Genomic DNA, 20,833 nt, shown 5'->3' with positions numbered 1-20,833 from the left:
CCCAAAGAGGTGTATTTACATTTTTTTTAAGAGTCCAGACATTCAATCCCAGAACTTTTTTTGTGTGTTTGTTTTTTTTTGTTTTTTTTCAAGTGTTAGGCTAAAATAAAGTCAAAAAATGACTGGTCCTAAATTGGTAATCAAATGGTAAATACGAACTAAAGTTTTACATAATTATTTAAAACTAATTTAATCCCAAAGACGTAGTCTGGTCATTTAAACCAGGCACTTTTTTTTTAATTGCTTTTTTTTGTGTGTGTTAGGTTAAAGTAGGGTCTAAAAATGTCTAGTACAGTACTAAATTGTACTAAAGTAATTGATTCAATTACTTACATTAAACTTATAAGTGTGTGTGTGCGTGCAACAATTTGTGGCATGATGCATCACATTAAAAAAAAAAAAAAGATTTCAGTATATGACTATTTTTTTTCTTTGGCTGTCAGATGTTAATGTAGCGTAATTGATGAAATAATTGATTACTTGACTTACGTAATGTCATTGATTACTTTTGTCCTTACTCATCTAAAGTAGTACTAAGAAAGTAGCTATTTTAGACAAAACAAATAAATATAAATTAGCTGGGAATAAATGTCTGTACTGAAAATATATTTGGGATTGAATGAGTGAATAATCAAAATAAGAGTTAACCAAACAATAAAGTCGATACATTATGCTTATTTTTTGTTTGTTTGTTTGTTTTAACATATATTTTAAATTATCCACTGCCCGAATGAATGCATTGATTTATTTTTTGCCAGCCCAGTAAAAATGGATCTTTGACGTAAATAACAGTCAATAGTATCAAAAACATACATAAAAGTAACCAACACTAATATCTACAAATTATCAAGTATTAACAACCACTTGTCACTTAAAATTACCTCGTTTTGAGCACTGCTTCTATTTTATGCACCAGCTTGCCCCGCCCCATTATATTCAAGGGCGGAGCTACGGCATTGCGCTTTGTATTCTTTTAAAAAAACGTATAGAGAGGAAAACAAGTTCTCATAAACGTGGAACAGCACGTGTAATAGTTAAATGGTGTACAGAGACGTAATATTTAGAAAAACAAAATACTACTAAAACAGGAGAATAGTGTTCAGAGGTGCTCATAACAATAGGCGGTATCTTCTGTCCTTTCATGTTATCACTGATTCACGCGTGTGTGCGTGTGCGTGCGTGTGTGTGTGTGTGCGTGTGTGCGTGCGTGCCTGTGGGTGTGTGTACTGTCTGTAAAACAAATCCCGGCGGCGTCACAACATGTCACCATTAAAGCATCCTGAGATATTATTGTAAAATGAGCCGTGTCTTTTATTGTTTTTCGGGTACCCTCTTGGAGAACAAAAGTCTACACACCCTTGTTCAAATGCTAGGTTGTTGTGATTAAAAATGTCACATTTTAGGCAGTGTTACAAGCAAAATGTTTATTTTAAAAAGGGGAATGATATGGGTGAAATTTTGTTTTGTTCTTTTTTTGTTGGATTTAGACAAACAATGAGGCAAAAACCCATCTTTTTTTGTGGTCCCCGTACCCGTTTACGATCAGTACATTTTTAATCGTAACAAATGAAGTCATGGTTGTTTGGTTTACGTTTTATTTGAAGCGGTGATGCAGCGCAACCACCAAATCTATTGCTTTCAAATTAAATCACATAAAGGGAGAAAAAAAAAACAAGTTAGTCAAATATTTCAGTGGGAGAAATTCTAAAAAATGTACAGTAATCAACACCGTAAACCTAATACAATCCCAGAATGCAATACATTTTGGACATTGTCTTCTGCCCAACTTGGTGAAAATAGTTTTGAGAAGGCTTTTTTGATGATACATAAGATTCCGCTCATCTTTGGATGACTTTTTAATTTCTTTACATTTTAGTGAGCCGTAACGTGTTGAGCTGGACCCCCAAAATAGTGGCACCAGAGGCGTACTGAATCTCTCTCAGGATGCCGTTCCACTTGTTCTCCGTCTCGTTAAATCTGAAAAAGAAAAAACAAATATTTATCCGATTAAATTTTATTCATCAGATTAAATGTTTGAAAAATGAATTTGATTTTATCTATGAAATTATGTATACTTTTTATAGTTAAAAATAAAACCATACTTTTTATTAAAGAAAATTATTTGTATTTATTTATAAAGCTTTGAAAAAAATAACTAATTTCAACACAAAGACAGACGTTTGCGTAGTTGACTTGAAAACGCTGCTCAATGGCTCATTGGAAAAAATGAAAAATGTGCACACTTTGTGAAGTCAGCTTTGCTAGTTTTGTATTCCACCTAAAAACAATTGTATTTTTAAGGTTTAAGGATTTTTAAGAAGCTTTTTAGAACTTTTACCGAAAATTTGTTTTCATTGGAAAGGTAAATAGTGAACGATTCAACCATATTTTTCTATTTTCTTTCCCATACGTCCCTAAAACCAGTTTTGAAGTTAAACTGTATTCCAACCTCTACGGGCAGCTTTTCTACCCCATTATGAAGCACAACTCACCTCCAGATATCGTTCATCTCTTTGGGAATGATTTCCTCGCTGTCCTCCAGCGGCATCATAGCGAATCCTCCCACGGCAAAGAGCGATCCGCCCAGAGAAACCAAGTTCAGGGAACTGCGTTCTTGGGGGAAGGGCTCAAAATCGGACCACCTGTGAAATGATCACGGGAAACCTTTTGTAGATCTCAGTAAATAGATCTTCCCTTTTGTATCACTGGAGCTCACTTGTTGGTGGCGATGTCGTAAACCTCGGTGGAATCGGTCAGACCCGAGTCGGTGACTCCAGCCGCCACGTAGATTTTGTTCTGGTGAACCGCCGCTCCGAATAACGAGCGCGCGGTCTTCATTGGAGCCAGCTCTTTCCATTCAAACCTCCTGGCGTCGTATGCATACATTTTGCTTAAGCAATTCCTTTGAAATTTAACAAAAAAATAGGAAAGATGTATTTTAATGAGTGATTTTCAAAATTCCGACAAAACACACAAAATGTTTGTCGGTATCGTCATAACCCAAAGACATACTCACTTGTCCTCTCCTTTTCCTCCAATCACGTAAACCATATCGTTGGACGAAACAGTGGCATGTCCGTAAACCGCGTATGGAAGTGGGTCGGACTCGCCCCATTTGAAGGACCTACAAACAAAAGACCATGTGAATTCATTCCCGTCGAATCAAAATCTGCGTTCTCCTCAAATTTAGACACATACTGTCTGTCGTAGACAATAACCGAGTCCAGCGTGCACTCCTGGTCCTTCACTTCCTTCCCTCCCATCACGAAGATGGAGTTCTCGGCCTCCCCAAGCCCGAACAGGAAGCGGGGGGACGGGAGCGGCGGCATGCCTAGCCAGTCGGCGTTGACCGGGTCGTACTGAAGTTGTAACATTATGAGATTTCAGTCATATATTTTGTGTACATTAAATTGAGACAGGCACACGTCTTTTAAATCCAAGTCAAGTGTCCAGTCTTTCATCTCCAAATCCATGACATATAAGTCCAAGTCTGAAGTCTCTGACCACGAGTCCAAGTCAAAGCCAATTACCTGACGAGTCCACTAAGAATACCTAGACTCCCTTGTTACAACTGAGATAAAAACCAGACTTGTATTTTTTACAGGCATTTACTGGTGAGCTTATTACTTGGGGCAGTATCTTTTCCATCAGATTGAGTCAAACGTTACTTTTACTTCCGTAAATATTCTGCCTACTTCATCCAGCTCTGTCAGAAGAGAATAAGAAAGCAAGCCACGCCATAGAGACTCGTACTGATTACCAGTTCCACAAGTAGAGCCTGAGTCAAGTCTCAAAATCAAACTGAGTCAAAGTTTACTTATACTTCGGAAAATATTTTGGCGACTCAATTTTTAGCCCTTTCGGTAGAGAAAATGAGCGCAAGCTACTCCAAAGATACTTGTGAAGTTCAAGCGTCTCGAAAGAAGTCTGAGTCAAGTCTCTGGTCATGGTCAAATGTGTGAGCTCACCTGTAGGAAGTAAGAGCAGAGCGGATCCTCCTTGTTCTGCTCGTCAATAAATAATCCCCCGGCCACGAAAATCTGGTTCTCCTTGGTGACCAGGCTTACATGGTTCTTGGGAACCTGCGTTGAGACGGATGCCATGAAGCAGTCATTCCCCATGGGGTCGTAGGCCACTGCCCCCGCGTCGCTGACCATCAGGATCAGCTCACGGACAAACATCCCAAAGCGCATATTGTCATTCAGGATACTCGGGAGAAGATTCTCCTCTTGTTCCTCATCCTCTTCGTTCTTTGTCCCATCTTCCTGTTTTTTCTTAGGGGCTGATTTCACTTCGGGCATTTTCCCCGCCTGGGCATCCTTGACCAACTGAATCTTCTTTTGCAACTCTGGATTTTTCAAGATGTGTTTGTTTTTCTCCACCTTGTCCCTCAGGTAATCCTCGGCCACCAGACGCAAGCGAATGCAGTCAAGCAACCCAGGCAGGTCCTTCTCCCGTTCCCCTGAGTCTCTGGCCACCCAGTTCATCAAAGCCTCAAACACGATTTCCTCCGAGTCCACATCCAGATTGTCGTTAGCAAGGATGGCAGCCAGCTCGCTGGGCTGCAGCTGGAGAAAGTCCTCGTCCCTGGAGATGAGTCGGAAGCGCTCACAGGCGAAGTTCCGCGCTGAGACGGCCAACCTAGGGCAGTCCAGCATCAAGCCCAGTCTGAAGACCGCCAGACAGTTGCTGAGACTCAGGCGCTTCTGTAGGAAGGACACGCAGACGGTGAAAATGGACGGGATTTGGTACAGGTTGGCCACGGCAAAGATGTCCTGGACATTCTGCTCTGTCACGTTGATCCTAGAAGTGTACAAGTACTTGAGTATGAGCCCCATGACTCCCGGCTCCACGTCCTCCAAAACCACCTCGCGTTTTTTACTCTCATCCAGGTCAGATAGAAAGAGAGCGCGAAAGTAGGAACTGCAGGCGCACAGGACCAAACGGTGACACGGGAACTGCTTGTCCTTGATTTTCAGAACACAGTCCACCAGCTTGTCATTCTCCAGAAGTTCATATAGGCCGTCCTGGAGAAGCGTTTGCTGGTAGACCCGAGGCTCATCCATGGGATTCATCGGTAGAGCCATTCTTCCTGGCCGGGGGCGCGAGTCTGAAGATCCTTTCGGGGAGTCTTCGAATCCAACGGGTCGTTCCTCGCCGAGAAAGAGTCGGCGTTCACTCCCTCAGCTGTCCCCACCTTTCAACTGAGCTCCAACTGGCAGGCTATTTATAGCCGGCAATGGGATTCATTCTGGAACATGACATGTGCTCACCCCCCTAAAACCCACCCAAGCTCCCCCCAAGTTACTTCCTCCTCGCTCAACACCAGCTGACACATGGCTTCATTGCCTTGAAATAGACTATACTCAGTCGACTGTCTCCCGTGAGTCATCCAAAACTATTTGGTAGTTCTATGAGATAGCATGATGTGACTTTATTCTCGTAGTATTATGACTTTTGCATTTTGGAAAAAAATTTGACCTTTTCTTGTAACTGTAATATTGCTATTTTTTACTTATGTCAATATGACTTCATTTGACAAAAAAATACTTTTGATTGTACTTGATTTATTTTCATGACTGACATTTCAGAGAACTTCTCTCGTCATTCACAACATTATGAAAACCAAGACTGTATGCATGCCCATTCCAACATAATCATCTACTCCGCTTTTTGCTTGCTGGGATCAGTGACAGACTGAGTGGTAACTGGTGCGGGAGCCGCGGGGTCTGCCGGAGGGACTGTTGGAGCCACTGCCGGCGTTCCGTCCGGGATCACTGGAGGAAGCGGATCTGGATCGTCGATAAGTGCCTGTCTCCTCTCTCGCTCCTTGATGACTTGAATCAGGCAGTAAGTCACGAACATGACGACCACCGTGGTGATCGGAAAACCTGGAATCCGGAAAATGTTTTGACATCACGGCTGGATTTGTGAGACGCATCACAAATGTCCTGTTGGAGTTACTTGAAATATACCCTCACAAAATCCAGCCTATTCATTTGTTTCGTCTGTTAGGCCATTTGTTTTTGGTCAAAATCTTTTGACTCATTAGAGCTACCCTATTAAGTCCTAAGAGGCTAAATTAAAAATCTAGGTGGAGCTCACCTTTGAGAAGCAGACGCTTGGCAACCAACTTGGCAAAATCCAAACTGTTGAGAATGAGTGTGTTGTACAGCACGATACTCCAGAAGTTGAAGATACAGACGACTGCTCGGATCCGGCGGGACATTGCCACTGACATAGCACTCTTGAAGGTAGAAGTGCAACGATTAATCGATTCATTGACAAGAGGTGGGTATTTAAAACATTTTTGCTGATCCATCATTAATCGTTCGTAGGCACTCTGGGTACGAAAAGTAACATCCAATCTTATCTACTCTCAAGTTTATCTCAACTAAGGTTCCCGTGTCACGCATGTCCCAAGTCAGCAAAAGTTAGCACCCCCTTTGGGGAATTTCCCGAAGTGGTTCCTTACAAGGACTTAGGTGTGAACGGGTAGCAGGTATGTTAAATTTGATGGTCACTGTAGTGGACATTGGGTCTCAGGAGAAATATTGCACCTCTTGCCTGCAGAAAAATGGCTGCGACTCAAATCGAGTCAAAACTTTGTAAGTCCAGCAGGAGTCCAGTCTGTTCCCTCAAATCAAAACAGAATTTGCGTCATAAAAATACCTCAAAAGACACAAAGGGCTCCATGGAGAAAAACTTGGCGGCCCACAGCTCGCAGTTGAGGCCGAAGCAGTTGAAGAAGGCCCAGACCAGGACCACCTTGCTCGGTCCCAGCCACAAGACGGTGACGGCGTAGGTACACACCGTAGCTAGCAACTCCGTCAGCACGTCGTCGTGTTTGCCACCCAAGTGATTATACACATACCTTTTGACGGAAAAACCACAACAGGGTTGGAACCCGGATCCAGTCAATGTTCTCATGGCGCAACTCACTTGCACAACCAGTCGTTGATTCCTCGGTCGAAGTGTCTGAGAAAATAGTTGAAGCGTGGTCAAGAAAGAGGGTGAAAAAACAAAAACAACCCTTGCCAGGGGCTGGAACTCACGTTTCAGAAAATACGTAGAGCGTGGTGATGCATTTGGGCGGCTTGGGCGGGTCCAAGTGGTCCAGCCTGCATACGGTGTTGATGATTCCGAACATGACGGCGGCTTTCACCCAATCGTAGAGCAGATTGAAGTAGGCCGCGCCCACTGCAAATAAACACGTTCCAAATTGCGCGTCTTGACATTTTTTTTTAATATACTTTTTTGCATGTGTGTGACCGACCCAGGGCCCAGTCGGAAAGGTGCCTGAGCAGCTTCAAGTCACCGGGGATGGTGAGGACATACAGGAAGTGGAAGAGGACGTCCACGGCCAGGATGAGGGCCAAGTGGGTCACGGCCTGCACATTGATGTTCCACATCTCTCGCTCCTTCCTGCTCAGGTCAGTCTTATTGGCCTGCAGGGGGCGACAAACACAAAGCTACTGCTGACAACTGATTTAAAAAGAAAAACAAAAGCTTTCTATTACTTTTTGTGAAAAAATAAGACTTTTGTCTTTAAAAATGCGAGTGTTTTCTGTGAAATATATGCAATTCTCCTTAGACTTAGCACAGTAAGGTTACCTTGAAAAATGCACAATTTTCCAATATAAAATGTGATTTATCTTCAAATATTTGTATATATAATATTTTTAAAATAATATTGGAATTGATATAAAGATATTAAAATAATAATATTGCAAACCTGAATTTCGCTGATTAATATTCGATTTTTTTTATTTTGCAAAAAAAACAAAACAATTTTGGTCCATAAATATATATATATATATATATATATATAATTTCACATCTGACATATTTAAAATAGGCAAACTCTCAATCAAGGTTTTGGACGAGTGACAGAATATTTGACATATGTTTGCAATCGTTACTAACTACGTAAATTTGGTGTTTAATCATGCACAAGTTATGAATAGCAAATTTCTTGCACAAGCTGTAACGTTCAGCAATTAAGTTTGCGTTCAAACACGTTCAATTGGTATACTTTGTAGTTGTCTCAGCATTTTGAATATTTGTTGTTTTTTAATTCGATCAAAGTGCATCAAAAATCATAAGTGCCCAGTAGGACTGAAAAAACGTTTTTGTTTTTTAATTCTAAAATGAGCACCTTTGTGTACTTTTTCTTTTTTCATGTCATTACTAAAGACAAGTGTACCTAATGCTATGGCCGGGGAGTGTTTTTCTATGTTCATGTATGCAGCTGGTGAGCCATGCACATTCATAAATAACCTCATGCGTGCTTTATTGGAAGGTGCGACAAACCGACAAGCTTGAGGCTCAGAAGACTCAGGTTACACCCGTCGGCGCTTTGGAAACGGACCTGCTCGTAGAACTTGTCAAAGGTCATGATGGGCCCGAAGTAGAAGAAGGGCAGGTAGAAGTTGTATTTGATCAGCTCCAGGATGCTGTAGTTGCCATCCTTGCGCTCGCAATTCTCCAAGGCGAAACTGATGCAGCGCATGATGGTGAAACCGCAACCGCCGTAGAAAAGAACGTGGCGCAGGTCGAAGTCTCCCGCCACGAAGCCCGCCTGCAGATAATCATCGGTCTGACCTTTTTGAAAAGATACCCTACCATTATACCCCTTAGAATACCTGCCAGGACAGGAAGGGCTCGCACTTGAACGTAGCCAGCGTGAAAAAGCCGGTGACGAAGCACAGCCAGCGTAGCTTAACCAATGAGATGCTGTAGAGCAAAATGCAGTGGGATAGGATGAGGCTGACGTAGGTCCAGCCCATGGTGGTCCACACCGCCAGGATCCCGTACGCCATGTGCGCCAGGGACCTGTACTGTAGAGCATCAACCACAGTGGTGTCAACAATGCTAACCGGTAGTCACTTACAGTCCCATCAGTACGATACTTTTGGGAGAATGCTTTTGTCATAAATTTTCAGTTCTTCGGTCCAAGAAACCTTGCCCAAAAAACTAACAATACATTTTCCATTCATCGTAAAACAAGAGGCAAAGCTTTACAGTCTTCTTTTCTATGACACATTCAACCTATTAAGGTAAGTCAACAAAACACACTAAACCCACACTACAATGCCTACAACATGCTATAAATTTGTTCTCCTGGCATTAGACTGTAATAAGCAATCATGTCCACTATGTAGCATCATTTTGTTCCAGATAGCTTTCAACCTATGGAGTTATTGTTTGAAAAACTAATTACAGACGATTACATAAAGCAAAAATGACATTTAACCACATGTATTCTTTCACATACACTTCAAGTAAAAGCAAGATTTTTTTAAATATTTTGGTCATTCTGTCAGTACCAACTATCTGCTCGCCTCTGTTGTTTGCCTTTTTTTGAAGCACCTGAGGAGCCAGCATAGAGCAAAGCTTGGCAAACAGCACGTGTCCAGACAGAGCGAACGCGATGTGAGCCCGGAAAGTCCAAATCCACATGGCCCATTCGGAGTCTGCTGTGTCCTGGAAGGAACAAAAAAAATAATAGTTTGAAGGTATGGATTGTGATGTTTCATGAAGGAATGCGAAGCAATGGCTGACCATTTTCCTGCCAAAGTAGTACCATCCTGGCTTCACACTGGACTTGAACGTTTTTCTGTGTGTGTTTGCTGGAATAAAATAAAATATTAAGTCATTAAACACAAATATAGGTTCAAATAAATATTAGTACAATTATGAATAGATGCATGAACGTTCATTATTGTTCTCACTATTTGTTTTGCCTTTTTCTTAACTTCTATAGCTTTTGTTTTAAAATGAAAAAGACCAACAGTACAAAAAAGTACAAAAAACAAATATTTATTTAGAACTATCTCTTTAGAAATATTATAATTGTAAATTGTAATTGTAAATACAGATATCAGAATAAATACTGTTGGGAGGTATAAATTTAAGGATTTTGTTAACTAATCTGATCGATTACTCAATTGTTAAAACCGATGTCAATTAATTTCAATTAATTAATCAAAGTTACCAGTTAATCAATTAATTTTGATAGTAGTCCAATTAATTATTAGAACTATACAAGTTATTATAAGTTATTCATGCTATAATATCAAACATAATTTTACATTTTGTAAATACAAAAGGAGACAATGGAAACATTACCATTTCTGTGTATTATTTTCCAATTGTTTTAAATAAACTTCATTACACTTGTTGAAAATATTTTAACATTTACTGTAATGTTAATGTTACTCCAAATGTTGCACCAGGATTATACAATATGTGTGCATGTTTGCGTCATACTCACACGAGGACGCATCAAAGACCCAGCAGGTGGACCAGAACAGGGCCAAGGCCAGCACGGCGTTGTAGAAGTACAGCTCATATTTGGGAAGCGCCGCTTTGATCGCCATGACGACACACACATACACACTCACACACGCACACCAGGAGCTCCGGCAAAAAAAAAAAAAAAAACGCTCCTAAACACACAAGCGAGTTTAAACACCCCAAAAACTGGTTTTACCTGTGTAAATCACGCGAGACCTTGGGCCAGTATGGCGTTAACCATTTATTGTTTTCAAAAGACACACCCTCCCGATGCACCGTTTCCTGGTGCGTTGTATACAAGATGATGGGTGTGGGAAAAAAACAAAAAAATAACAGGTGTCCCAATACTTTTGTTTACAGTATACTGTATAATCAATGACATTTAAAATTGTCAAGTGGCTACACACACACAGTTCAAACAGCAATACTGTTCAAGAGCTGTCTTGGAAATCAGAGTTTTAGATTGCTCCTTTGGTTCCTAATATTTTGAACCCCATGGTGCTAAGTGTGTTAACCAAAATATTAGGAACACCCTCTACTACAATTCGGCTTTTAGTGTACGCCACTCCAAACAAACCATAAAAATATACAAAATAATTTGAAGTATCGCGCAATCAAATGTGAGGTGATGTTTTTGTAAAAGAGCGTATGTTTTTAATGCAACTATTCTGCAGATTTACCTAATATAGCTATGAACTTTTCTGGGGAATTTTATCACTTATCAATTTTTTTTTTTCATGATACATTGATGTCTCATCATCCTCAAATAGGCTGCTGACCGATTAAAAATTTGAAGACACCTGTTATGCTCGTTAGGACACCTTGCTTCAACATCATCATCTGAGCATTTTGGTCCAGGTATGTCTTGGAACATTATTATTTTTTCCCGTCATTTTGTTAATCAACAAATGAAAAATCTTGCCTGATTTTCACTCTTTTATTGTTAAATATTTATTATGAATATTGTCAAGTTAATTCTGAGATTACTGCGGCTTTTCCCTTGACATAAAAGTAGCAACAATTTGTTTGTGTATGTAGAAAATTAAGCAACAATTAAGGTATTTGGACATTTTCTGTACGCAGAACTTTGTGTGTGTTCATTTGCCTTTTTTAATCACAAAATGAAGCCGTACTTTCCGGACATTGACATTTATTCTCTGACCTTATCCTTGTCACGTCGTTTTCTCCCGTGATTGCATTCAGGAAATAACTAAAGTATTTTTTTCTGCGAATTAATGGGACTAATTTAGAGTAAATTCATCGAGAAGCTCCCCATTGAGACACTCGATTTAAGTTTCCTAAAAAGAAAAAAAAGTGCTGAGCGATTATAATGTTTGAGGCACATGCATGCCTCAAAATAGCAACACACCCCATGCACTTTACTTTTGTCCTCGGCAAACACCTGTTGTCGGACTGACCTTGAACTCAGCAGAAGTTGCTTCAACAAAATGTCCCAAATTTTTCAAAATGTTCAATATTCAATGATGATATTTTTTGAAGGGGAGAGGGGATGGGACCGCAGGTCCCTCGGACTCCCTGAGAGGGGAGCTGCCAGCAGTTGAAAAGGTGTAGGCTGTATTTCTACTTTAGCTGACAATAAGGGGCGGGAACACAAAAGGTGGGCGGGGCTAATTGCCCCGGGTGACACTTCACGGCTGACAAATAATGCACTGTTGGAATGGTTACATAGGAACGTTAGAAAAATGGAAATATATTAAAAATAGATTTTATCCACATGAGACCCTCCTTTTTGACTTGTGTCCACTAAAGTGGACATTTTTCTTTCTTTCCCATTTTTTTTTACCCATTTGACCCACTGTACAAAGTAAGCATGTGTTAAGTAGAGGACATCCTGGTTTTTGCAATAATGCCTCATACGTTTTAAAGGGATGGAATTAACTCGACTGTCTCACCGAGACAAAATGGACACATCATGGACACAAAAGAATAGGCTGGCTCTCAGGATGATATGAGAAATAAAGACACAATTCAAACTCATCATGGGTGTTAGTCATACACACACTTTGAGAATCACTATTTTCAAAATGTCCTCCTGACATTCATTTGTGTCCATTTTGTCTCAGCCAAGACAGCAAAGTTCTTTCACCCTACCATATGAGACATTATTTGAAAGGCCATAGTGTCCTCTACGAATAAAAACTGTACATCGTTCTAATGAGACAAATGATGTAGAAAAAAAAAAAAGGTCACTACAATGGACACAACTTAGTCTGCTGGGTCTCAGAAGGATATAAATACAATAATGTCCTATGAAGTTAAAAAAAAATGAATTAAATTTTGGTACTAAATCTGTTTTTCAAAATGTCCTCCCGATACCCATCCCGTTCATTTGTGTCCACTGTGTTCACTTTGTCCCAGCCAAAGTCAGCGAAGTGAATTGCATCCCATGCAAATATGTGAGATGTCATTTTAAAGGCCAAGGTGTCTTCTACAAGGACTTTGTTGGGCAGCTCCAATTCATCAAAAGATATATACCTCAAACAAGTGTCCACCACAATGGACTCAATTGATTAGGCTGCTTCTCAAGAGGATATAAATATAATGTTGGACTTAAAAGTTAAATACAACTGAATTTTCCTTGGGTACTTACCACACTAAAAATCACTGTGTATTTTCAAAATATCACCTGAGACCCTGTCTATTCATTTGTGTCCACTGCTGTGTCCATTTAATCTTTGCCAGGACACCAAAGTTACCTGCGTCCCACCCTAACACATGAGGCATCATCGGAAAGGTCAGAAAGTCCTCTCCTGAGCACACTAGGACATAGTAGGGTAGCTCCAATGAGGCAACTGATATAGACCAAAAACAAATGTCCACTGCAGTGGACGCAAATGAGTAGGCTTCGTTTCAGGAGGATTATAACGGTAGTGCAAATTTCACAGATAAATAAACTGAAATAAGAATGGCTATGCTATTTTTCCATGTTGCTAATGGCCACAGCTGTTTTGGGCGAGTAAGCCTGTTGCAATTTTGAGCCATGTCCGCGCTTAGCATTCCGCACACGGGTGTCCCACAACAACAACACAATACAGTCAAAATAGAAGCACAATACAAACATAGAACACAGTCTGAGGAAAAGACATTTTATTAGAAGAAGATTGATTGTGAGGTGTAAAAATATAGTTTGCGTGAGTTCACGAGTGCACTTCCTTTCGGGAATTATGAGTGGTGTCCCATTGTGGACGTTAACCTTCACACTTAAGCTGTACAGAGACTTTAACTTGTCTTCAGTCCCTTTTCAAACAATATATGATGGCTCCTCTATAAGCAATTGTTTTTCCTGAGTTACTGTATGCTACCGATCACTCCTTCTTGCTGGTCTCCTGTCCTTCGAAAAGGGGGTACTGGACCTCCAGCTCGGGCCAAGTGGACACGCCGTTAGCAAGGGACCAAATCACCCCAGGCAGGGCATCCACCTGAAATCGCCATTGCATTTCTTATCAGCACAATAACACAAGATTTATTTGATTTTTTTTTTTTTATTATTATTAATTTTAATGAAATTTGCTTTTAACTATTTTTATTATTGTTGTAATACAAAAATTTGTATTTGTATTCATTTTAATTATTTATGATTTTATAACATCTTATTTTTTATGATACCAAAATATTTGTAATGCATTTTAAATTTGATTTTGATTTTTTTTGTAATTGTGTAAAATAGCCACAAGAGGACGCCAAATTACTTAAAATGAAAAGGATCATGAAGCGCTTAGCCACTAGAATGTCACGAACGTATGTTACAGAACCCATGTTATATAAATTAATTCATTCAATGCCAGGGACGTATTTTCACGTTTTGTTTTTTTTAAGATTCCGAACATTAAGTCCCCAATATTTAAATCTTTGTTTGGCTCATAATTATATGTTATCTATAATATCTATTATTTACTATATTTTAATATATTAGTTATTAACTACACACAAATAAAGCATTTTCAATAAACTGAACATCTAACAAACTCACATTAAAGAGTAGTAATAATGGCAACTAAATTTAAAAATAGACTTACAAAAACTCATTGTAAAGCATACCTGGACACGGATTTGTCTCATGGAGTCTCGATCCCTCAAGGTGGCGGTGTGTGGCGTCTTATTGACAGTGTCGAAGTCAACGGTGACGCCGAACGCCACTCCGATCTCGTCCGAGCGAGCGTAGCGCCTCCCGATGGAACCCGACGAGTCGTCCACCTTGTGGGACACCCCCTTTCGGGTCAGCGCTTCGGCTGAACAGGACAAAAAAAGTAAAAGGTCAATTTCATACTGATGGAACTGCGTGAGTTTTGTATGTTTTACATGCCGTGTATGTTTACTGCCACTTGGGGGCACTGCATAAACTTTCAACATAGCACTTCATAATTAGAAAGCCTAATATATAACTACAGTATATGTTTTGTTTTTAATTTAAACAGTTCGTGCTGAGACATCAAAATATAAACATGTTATTTAAGAAAAAAAGTAATAAGTAATTGCCTTTTGAATTGACAATTTATACACAAATATAAATCATTTCAATTGCCCACTTGTGAAAACTATATTACGGGACGACGTGATATACAATATATGTGCGAAGGCGGTGAACTCACATAGTTGTTGGACAAAAGGTGTAAACTCTTGGTTTTGGCTCAGAGGAAGGATGCCGCATTTATACGGGGACACGGTGGCGGGAAAACTGAAGTACTGGAAAGCAAATCGAAATCCAAACATAAATCGAAATCTAAACAATTAATCAATGGAAACAATTAAAAAAAAAAAAAATGGTCCTCACCGTCCTTTGCTCGTCTCCTTCCCTTGTGTGGAAGCAGTGCTCAAAGATGGAGTACATGATTCGGCCGATGCCGAAAGACGGCTCGATGACGTTGGGGACGATCTCCTCAACTGAGAGAAAACAAACATTTCAAATTGTGTGATTGTGAAATCACGTTTGCCATTTCTATGTATTTTTTTTTTCTTTTTACCATGTAACGTTTTCTGGAATCTCTTGACGGCGACCATATCTTTGGAAAGCTTAAAAGTTTTTCCCTCCGTTGTGATGCTGAACTCTCTGCATAAGACAAACGATATATTACGATATGTGGGACAAAATTTACTGGTTGAAGATTGAAATGCAAAGGAATTGGACAATTTTAAATGAATTTAGGTCTCAAAGTGATTTTCCAGAAAGTTTATCAATTACTTTATTCTAAGATGGAATTTCATGCATGCATATGAAGGTACCTGTTTTTTTTTTTTTTTTAAATGTGAAAATTGTTTATACTTGACATATTTAAGACAAATATTACCGCAGTACACGTATTTACTTAAGTCCTAAATTATTAAAACCTATGCAGTAACTGTACTGTTATCCCTTCCCTTCAAATCCTTTTGGCTGTAGTTTCACGGAGAGCCGCGGTTATTTCGGAATAAATTGGAATTTCAAGTGAAAACTCGGATTTTTATTATCTTTGGTCAGCCACAGGCTTCACTTTAATTAGACTTCCGGGCACCACGAATATAATCACAACTCTCAGTGAGACTACAAAGGGAAGGGAAGAGATAACAGTACAGTTACTGTATAAGGTTAAATAATTTAAGATTTAAGTAAATATGTGTACTACAGTAGTGACAAGTGCATTTATTGTTAACTCATCTGTCTGCCATGCAGGAAACTTTCACAGTACGTTACCCTGCAATATAGCTTTTTTTTTTTTAATCTTTTTTTAATTTTTAATTTAATGTATCTGCTGCTCCTTCTTTTGTTCCAAAAAGAATGACCAATTACCCGCTTTGGTTGAGACGCTTTTCCTGGTCCCCAATGTAGCACTCGTCGCACGCATCCAGGTACTCAAAGATCAGCTTGGCATCTCTTTTGTACGCCGCTCCGATGACGCTCCTGTTGGGCTCGAACTTAACCACGTTGACCACCTTGTGTCGACGTGCTAAGGAATAACGCAGCATACTGGAAAATTAAAAACGTATTTTCACCAAATGTCTCGATCGAGTTCAAACCAGCGGGCAAACCTTTTGACACGAGGGCCACAAAGGGTTCTAAAATTTGACAAAACAGGGTGCACATGGCCCCCGGGCCATAGTTTTCACACGTTTGGGTTAAATTAATTCGAGTGTATGATTATGTCAGGATATTGGCTCTTTGAGGGGCTTTTCCGCCACGAGGGGCACCTTGGTGGCTCGGGAATGGCACGAGAGATCGTAGCACGAGCGGTCGGCGCACCCGACAATCTCGATCCAACCCTAAAGAAAGACGTCGCGTGGTGAAGGAGAAACCATTATGGTGGAAACCGGGGTAGAGGGGAAGCTGACTTACGTAAGAGGTTTTGGATTCGGCATCCCAGCAGTCACAGGCGTAGTGGGCCATCTCGTTCTCCATGTGCTGACGGAAGCGCACTTTGTCTTTGCTCAGACCCACTTTGAGTAGGTACAAGTAGATCCTACCGATGAAGTAGCCCAGCACGGAGTTGTTGATAATTCCCTTTAAGATGAAAATGAATTCACAGTAGTAAAGTACAGTTCAGTTGTATTTCACTTTGTTTTTCTCGATTTAAAAGTGCAGTGAGATTTTTGCTACCTGCTTCACAGCATCCCCGAGTTTCATGACCTGCGCCGACTGCCCACTGGTCTGAGCCTTGGAGGAGTACAAGAGGATGTCCAGGTTGGCCACATTGGAGAATTTGGGGTGGACCTTGTCGTTGGGGTCCACAAAGTGCTCAATCTCCGCCATGGTGAACTCTCTGCATTTGTAACGGTAATTTACACTCAACCTATTCCATAAAAATGTAGTGCGCTCAATCTTCTAACCTGACGCGAATGAGTCCGGAGCGAGGCGAGATCTCGTTCCTGAAGGAGTTTCCGATCTGAGCGGCGCCGAAGGGGAGCTTTCCCTGGTTGAACTCCAGCAGTCGCTTGAAGTTGAGGAACATTCCCTGAGCCGTTTCCGGCCTCAGATAGCTGCCCAGTAGAACACGCAAGCACCCGCAAGTGCAATTATTAAAAGCAACTTTGAGGATAAATTTGATTACATCGATTTGGGGAATTTAAAAACAACAAATTAGTTCTAATAGAAGCAACACTTTCTTGTGGTAGTACTAAGTACTAGTGACACTTGTTCTACTAACATTTCGGGTTCTATACTGCTAATACCGGTGGTAGTAAAAGCAGTATCAATTTTCTTTTGGATATTACTCTGAGATGTAATCATAAAAGTTTATAGTACTGAGTCAATGCAGTAACAATTAGTACTATTAGCCTTTGTACTGGTAGTTTTAGAAGTACTAATAATGCTATTACATGTTGTACGATTTACTAGCTACTAGAAGTACTAGTAATTATTATTATTATAGTTGTAGTAAGTTCTAGCATTCATAATAGGACTAGACAAGGTAGTAGTACTTGAAGAGTTGGCGATGCACTAAATAATAATGCTTTTTATTGTCATTATTATGATTATATTTGTAATAGTAGAACTAGTAACTACTAGTAAGACTAGTAATCGCGGTAGTACCCGGGAGTGTTGCCTCCTGGGCCAATGGAGGTCTGGAACATGAGGTTGAAGGAGATGGGAGGGGTGAGGTCATTTCCTGTGGAAGGGGACTTGACGTTGTACTTGACAAATAGTTCGCCCAACTCCTGCTGGGTATAGTTGTCCATCTGGCACGCAAAAGATGAGAGCAGGAAGTGATTGACACGGAACAGGATATGACATCATCCCACGAACCTACCTGAGTGATCACGTCCTCCATCTCCGCCACTTTCTCGGGAGAGCACGTTTCGTTGGACATCACTTTCTTCAAGTGGGCTGCGGACGCCAAAGTAAGGTTTTCAAATACATGGACTCTAATGTCACTGGATTGTACATAATGCTTTTGAATGCAACACTCACATGCAGACTTCCAAATGTAAAAGTGACTTTTTTTTTCTCATTGAAGAAAATGTTCATTTTGGACTTCATGAGCCAATAGGAGTATACCACTTGGTGACATTTTTTGTTTTTATTGATTAATTTATCTTGAATAATAGAGTTAAAAATGTGCAGAGTTTTGGAGAAAGACTAACTTTTTCAGGGTTAAACTGTGAATTTCATAAAAAATAGCAAAAATCACATCTTGGTTTTCAATCCTTTTCTTGTGCTGCTCCTGTAAAATTTGCGTTTTCACCGAGTGGTCTCCTCCTATTGGCCCGTAGTTATATTGTAATTTTCAGTTCGGGGCTCAACGCTGCTGTCAAGTTAAAACCTCCTAGGAGCGCAAATTGCAGCCACACCCATTTTACAGATGTGGGATCCGGTAGGGCAGGTAAAAACCTGTTGTTAGGTGTTCTGTGTCAAATTTTCAAATTTGCATGGGGGGGCAACAGCGTTTTCACCTTTCAGGAGATGATCAGCACGAAAACATTCTCCCGTCTTGGCGTCCTTCACCATGTAGTCTGCAAATTTATCCACGTGGCCCGACGTCCTGATTGACAGACGAATTGATGATTGGTTTGATTTATTAGTTTGAGATGAATTAAGGGGTTTGCGCTGACTTGAGGACGGGCTCGGGGGTGAGCATGGTGCAATCGATCTCCAGGATCTGCTCCTCTTGGATGAAGTGCTGCCGCCACACCTGCAGGATGTTATTCTTCAGTGCGCAGCCCACCGGACCAAAGTCGTACAGGCCGGCCACCCCTGGAAAAAAAAAATAAAAGGTAGGATTAATATTTATTTGTTTATATAGTATACATTTGACTTCTGAACAAGCTAAGCAAATCAGATGATATTTTCACTATTAGAGAGAGAGAGAGAATATGATGCCACTGTTCATAAAGAAATAAATTCATTTGATTCTTCCGCTTATCAGTGATAAATGGTTGAATTACATGCACGCTATCTACCAAACACAGGTACGACACTTCCACCTTACCTCCATATATGGCAAACGACTGATCGTAAAAGAACCTCCTCTTTAACGTGTCGTCCATCTTGACCCTGTCAACGACGTCATCTTTGGGTTGCAAGGACAGCTCCTGGGAGTGGACAAGTTGACAGAAGTTTCATTATGACTGAAACAACGCAGTCATCAAAGAGGAGAAAGTGAAAGCTTGTCGTAGGAGAAAAAAAAAAAAGTCCACGTTATACTTTCATTTCCAGGGTTCTCTTTCGGGCTTTCAGCTCTGTGACCGCCTGGTTCACCTCCAGCTCGGGGGCTCCTTGCGCCTTCAGACGGGCCACCAAGTCACCCTGAAGACCACGCGTGCTACTCGTTAGGGTTGTGTATCAAGAGAGAGGCACGCTTTTTTTTTTCTTACTCATTCACTACCATTGACGGCTATAGCCGTGAAGAATAATTTTACTTTTTCATTACTATTGATAGCTACAGTATGAGTCAAATTTTAATAGCTGTTATGTTCTGTAATGCTTTGAAATATATGTATATACGTACACACATATCTCTCTCTCTCTCTCTCTCTCTCTCTCTCTCTCTATATATATATATATATATATATATATATATATATATATATATATACATAATATATATATATATATATGTGTGTGTGTGTATATATATATATATATATATATATATATATATATATATATATATATATATATATATATATAGCATTACAGAACATAACAGCTATCCAAATTCTGAAACAATTGAAAAAAATGTACATTAAAAACAAATTAACAGGCAACTTTAAACACATTTAAAAGTAAATAAAAAAAATACAGAACTAAAATTACTAAAAAAACAGTAAAACCAAACAAAAAAGAATCTAGTATTTTTTTCTGTGCTGTTCATTTGAAGTGATGTTTTGCTTCTGAATAAGGAGATGGAAATATTTTTAATCCGGTTAACCAACAAAATAATTCATAAATTAATCATTTATTTTAAAAAAATATTAGTGTGCAGCCCTTAACTGCATAAAAGCATTTCAACTCAGGGCCAACTTGTTTTCGGTAATTTAATCCATTTGTGTGCAGCATAACAGCCAAATGCTGCTTCACCATGTTTATCTAACATACATAAACTACAAAATATACATTCAGTGACACATAAATCTAAAATGTCATCTCTGGATTTGCTGATGTACTTCAATGTGACAAATCCATAAAAACTACAATTTAAAGATTTACAAGTAAAAGTGAAGTGTCCACGCCCTTGCTTCAGCGTGTGACCCAAAAACAAATAAACGGCAACGTGATTTTTTTTCTCTCTTTTTCCGGCATACGACGCAACAAACTGACCTGCTCCCGCACAGCCTCCCGCAAAGGTGCCAAAGCTTGTTCCATGTTGCCACGTCGTCTATGGGCTGGTGAGTGCGTGTGTTCCCCCGCTTCCAGCAGCCAGCTGTGTTGTGCCGATGTTTTCTCCTTCCTGCTCACTTTTCCCTCCCGGGCCCAGCGGGAGGAGTCTTCCAGTGCATGACTGAAACCAAGGCGGCGAGTTGCATCATCCAAGCTCAGCTACGCATATACGTGCTGCATATGCACGCAAGTGAGTTATTCACAATGTGACCCAGTAAACTCTTG

General features: G+C 40.1%; 3 protein-coding genes and 1 long non-coding RNA gene across 4 annotated transcripts; 1 reads left to right on the top strand and 3 right to left on the bottom strand.

The window, feature by feature from the left end:
• Nucleotides 1–1,521: 1,521 nt before the first annotated feature.
• Nucleotides 1,522–5,218, bottom strand: klhl40b (kelch-like family member 40b). The gene is made up of 6 exons (XM_088401756.1): nt 3,969–5,218; nt 3,199–3,359; nt 3,017–3,124; nt 2,717–2,902; nt 2,493–2,642; nt 1,522–1,977 (listed from the first exon to the last, which is right to left on the bottom strand). The coding sequence occupies exons 1-6, from the start codon at nt 5,085–5,087 to the stop codon at nt 1,866–1,868; spliced, it is 1,836 nt and encodes a 611-aa protein (XP_088257882.1). The 5' UTR covers nt 5,088–5,218; the 3' UTR covers nt 1,522–1,865.
• Nucleotides 5,219–5,547: 329 nt separating this feature from the next.
• hhatlb (hedgehog acyltransferase like, b) lies at nt 5,548–11,858 on the bottom strand. Its single transcript, XM_088402002.1, has 12 exons — nt 11,718–11,858; nt 10,277–10,422; nt 9,565–9,632; nt 9,373–9,486; nt 8,646–8,840; nt 8,372–8,581; nt 7,277–7,448; nt 7,056–7,200; nt 6,943–6,978; nt 6,673–6,874; nt 6,106–6,247; nt 5,548–5,891 (listed from the first exon to the last, which is right to left on the bottom strand). Exons 2-12 carry the CDS (start codon nt 10,380–10,382, stop codon nt 5,662–5,664), a joined length of 1,620 nt encoding a protein of 539 aa, XP_088258128.1. The 5' UTR covers nt 10,383–10,422; nt 11,718–11,858; the 3' UTR covers nt 5,548–5,661.
• A 1,532-nt stretch (nt 11,859–13,390) lies between these two features.
• LOC148407896 (glycine--tRNA ligase-like) lies at nt 13,391–20,736 on the bottom strand. Its single transcript, XM_088401747.1, has 17 exons — nt 20,549–20,736; nt 19,433–19,534; nt 19,218–19,320; nt 18,841–18,982; nt 18,682–18,770; nt 18,039–18,115; nt 17,822–17,967; nt 17,119–17,268; nt 16,889–17,051; nt 16,628–16,792; nt 16,447–16,554; nt 16,085–16,230; nt 15,282–15,367; nt 15,092–15,201; nt 14,910–15,003; nt 14,359–14,549; nt 13,391–13,739 (listed from the first exon to the last, which is right to left on the bottom strand). The coding sequence occupies exons 1-17, from the start codon at nt 20,591–20,593 to the stop codon at nt 13,626–13,628; spliced, it is 2,031 nt and encodes a 676-aa protein (XP_088257873.1). The 5' UTR covers nt 20,594–20,736; the 3' UTR covers nt 13,391–13,625.
• On the top strand, nt 19,212–20,779 carry LOC148407895 (uncharacterized). The gene is made up of 3 exons (XR_015863600.1): nt 19,212–19,581; nt 20,563–20,616; nt 20,706–20,779. It is a non-coding gene; the product is annotated as an uncharacterized LOC148407895 (long non-coding RNA).
• Nucleotides 20,780–20,833: the final 54 nt, after the last annotated feature.

This window comes from Hippichthys cyanospilos, chromosome 19, assembly GCF_059441005.1.
Source record: "Hippichthys cyanospilos isolate Australia breed blue-spotted pipefish chromosome 19, RoL_Hcya_1.0, whole genome shotgun sequence".
Lineage (NCBI taxonomy): Eukaryota > Metazoa > Chordata > Actinopteri > Syngnathiformes > Syngnathidae > Hippichthys > Hippichthys cyanospilos.
The sequence above is the reverse complement of the archived record's forward strand: the minus strand, read 5'-3'. Positions and strand labels throughout refer to the sequence as shown.

Bases quoted from the DNA above. Each gene is read 5' to 3' on its own strand.
- klhl40b (XM_088401756.1), bottom strand. From the start codon at position 5,087: ATGGCTCTACCGATGAATCCCATGGATGAGCCTCGGGTCTACCAGCAA. The intron at 2,903-3,016 runs GTGAGTATGTCT...TAAATTTCAAAG, and splicing joins GGAGGAAAAGGAGAGGACAA to GAATTGCTTAAGCAAAATGT. The intron at 2,643-2,716 runs GTGAGCTCCAGT...ATCATTTCACAG, and splicing joins TACGACATCGCCACCAACAA to GTGGTCCGATTTTGAGCCCT.
- hhatlb (XM_088402002.1), bottom strand. From the start codon at position 10,382: ATGGCGATCAAAGCGGCGCTTCCCAAATATGAGCTGTACTTCTACAAC. The intron at 8,582-8,645 runs GTATTCTAAGGG...GATTATCTGCAG, and splicing joins AGCCCTTCCTGTCCTGGCAG to GCGGGCTTCGTGGCGGGAGA. The intron at 7,201-7,276 runs GTCGGTCACACA...GTTTATTTGCAG, and splicing joins CCTTTCCGACTGGGCCCTGG to TGGGCGCGGCCTACTTCAAT.
- LOC148407896 (XM_088401747.1), bottom strand. From the start codon at position 20,593: ATGGAACAAGCTTTGGCACCTTTGCGGGAGGCTGTGCGGGAGCAG. The intron at 19,535-20,548 runs GTCAGTTTGTTG...CGTGGTCTTCAG, and splicing joins GGGAGGCTGTGCGGGAGCAG to GGTGACTTGGTGGCCCGTCT. The intron at 17,968-18,038 runs GTAGGTTCGTGG...TTTGCGTGCCAG, and splicing joins TGGAGGACGTGATCACTCAG to ATGGACAACTATACCCAGCA.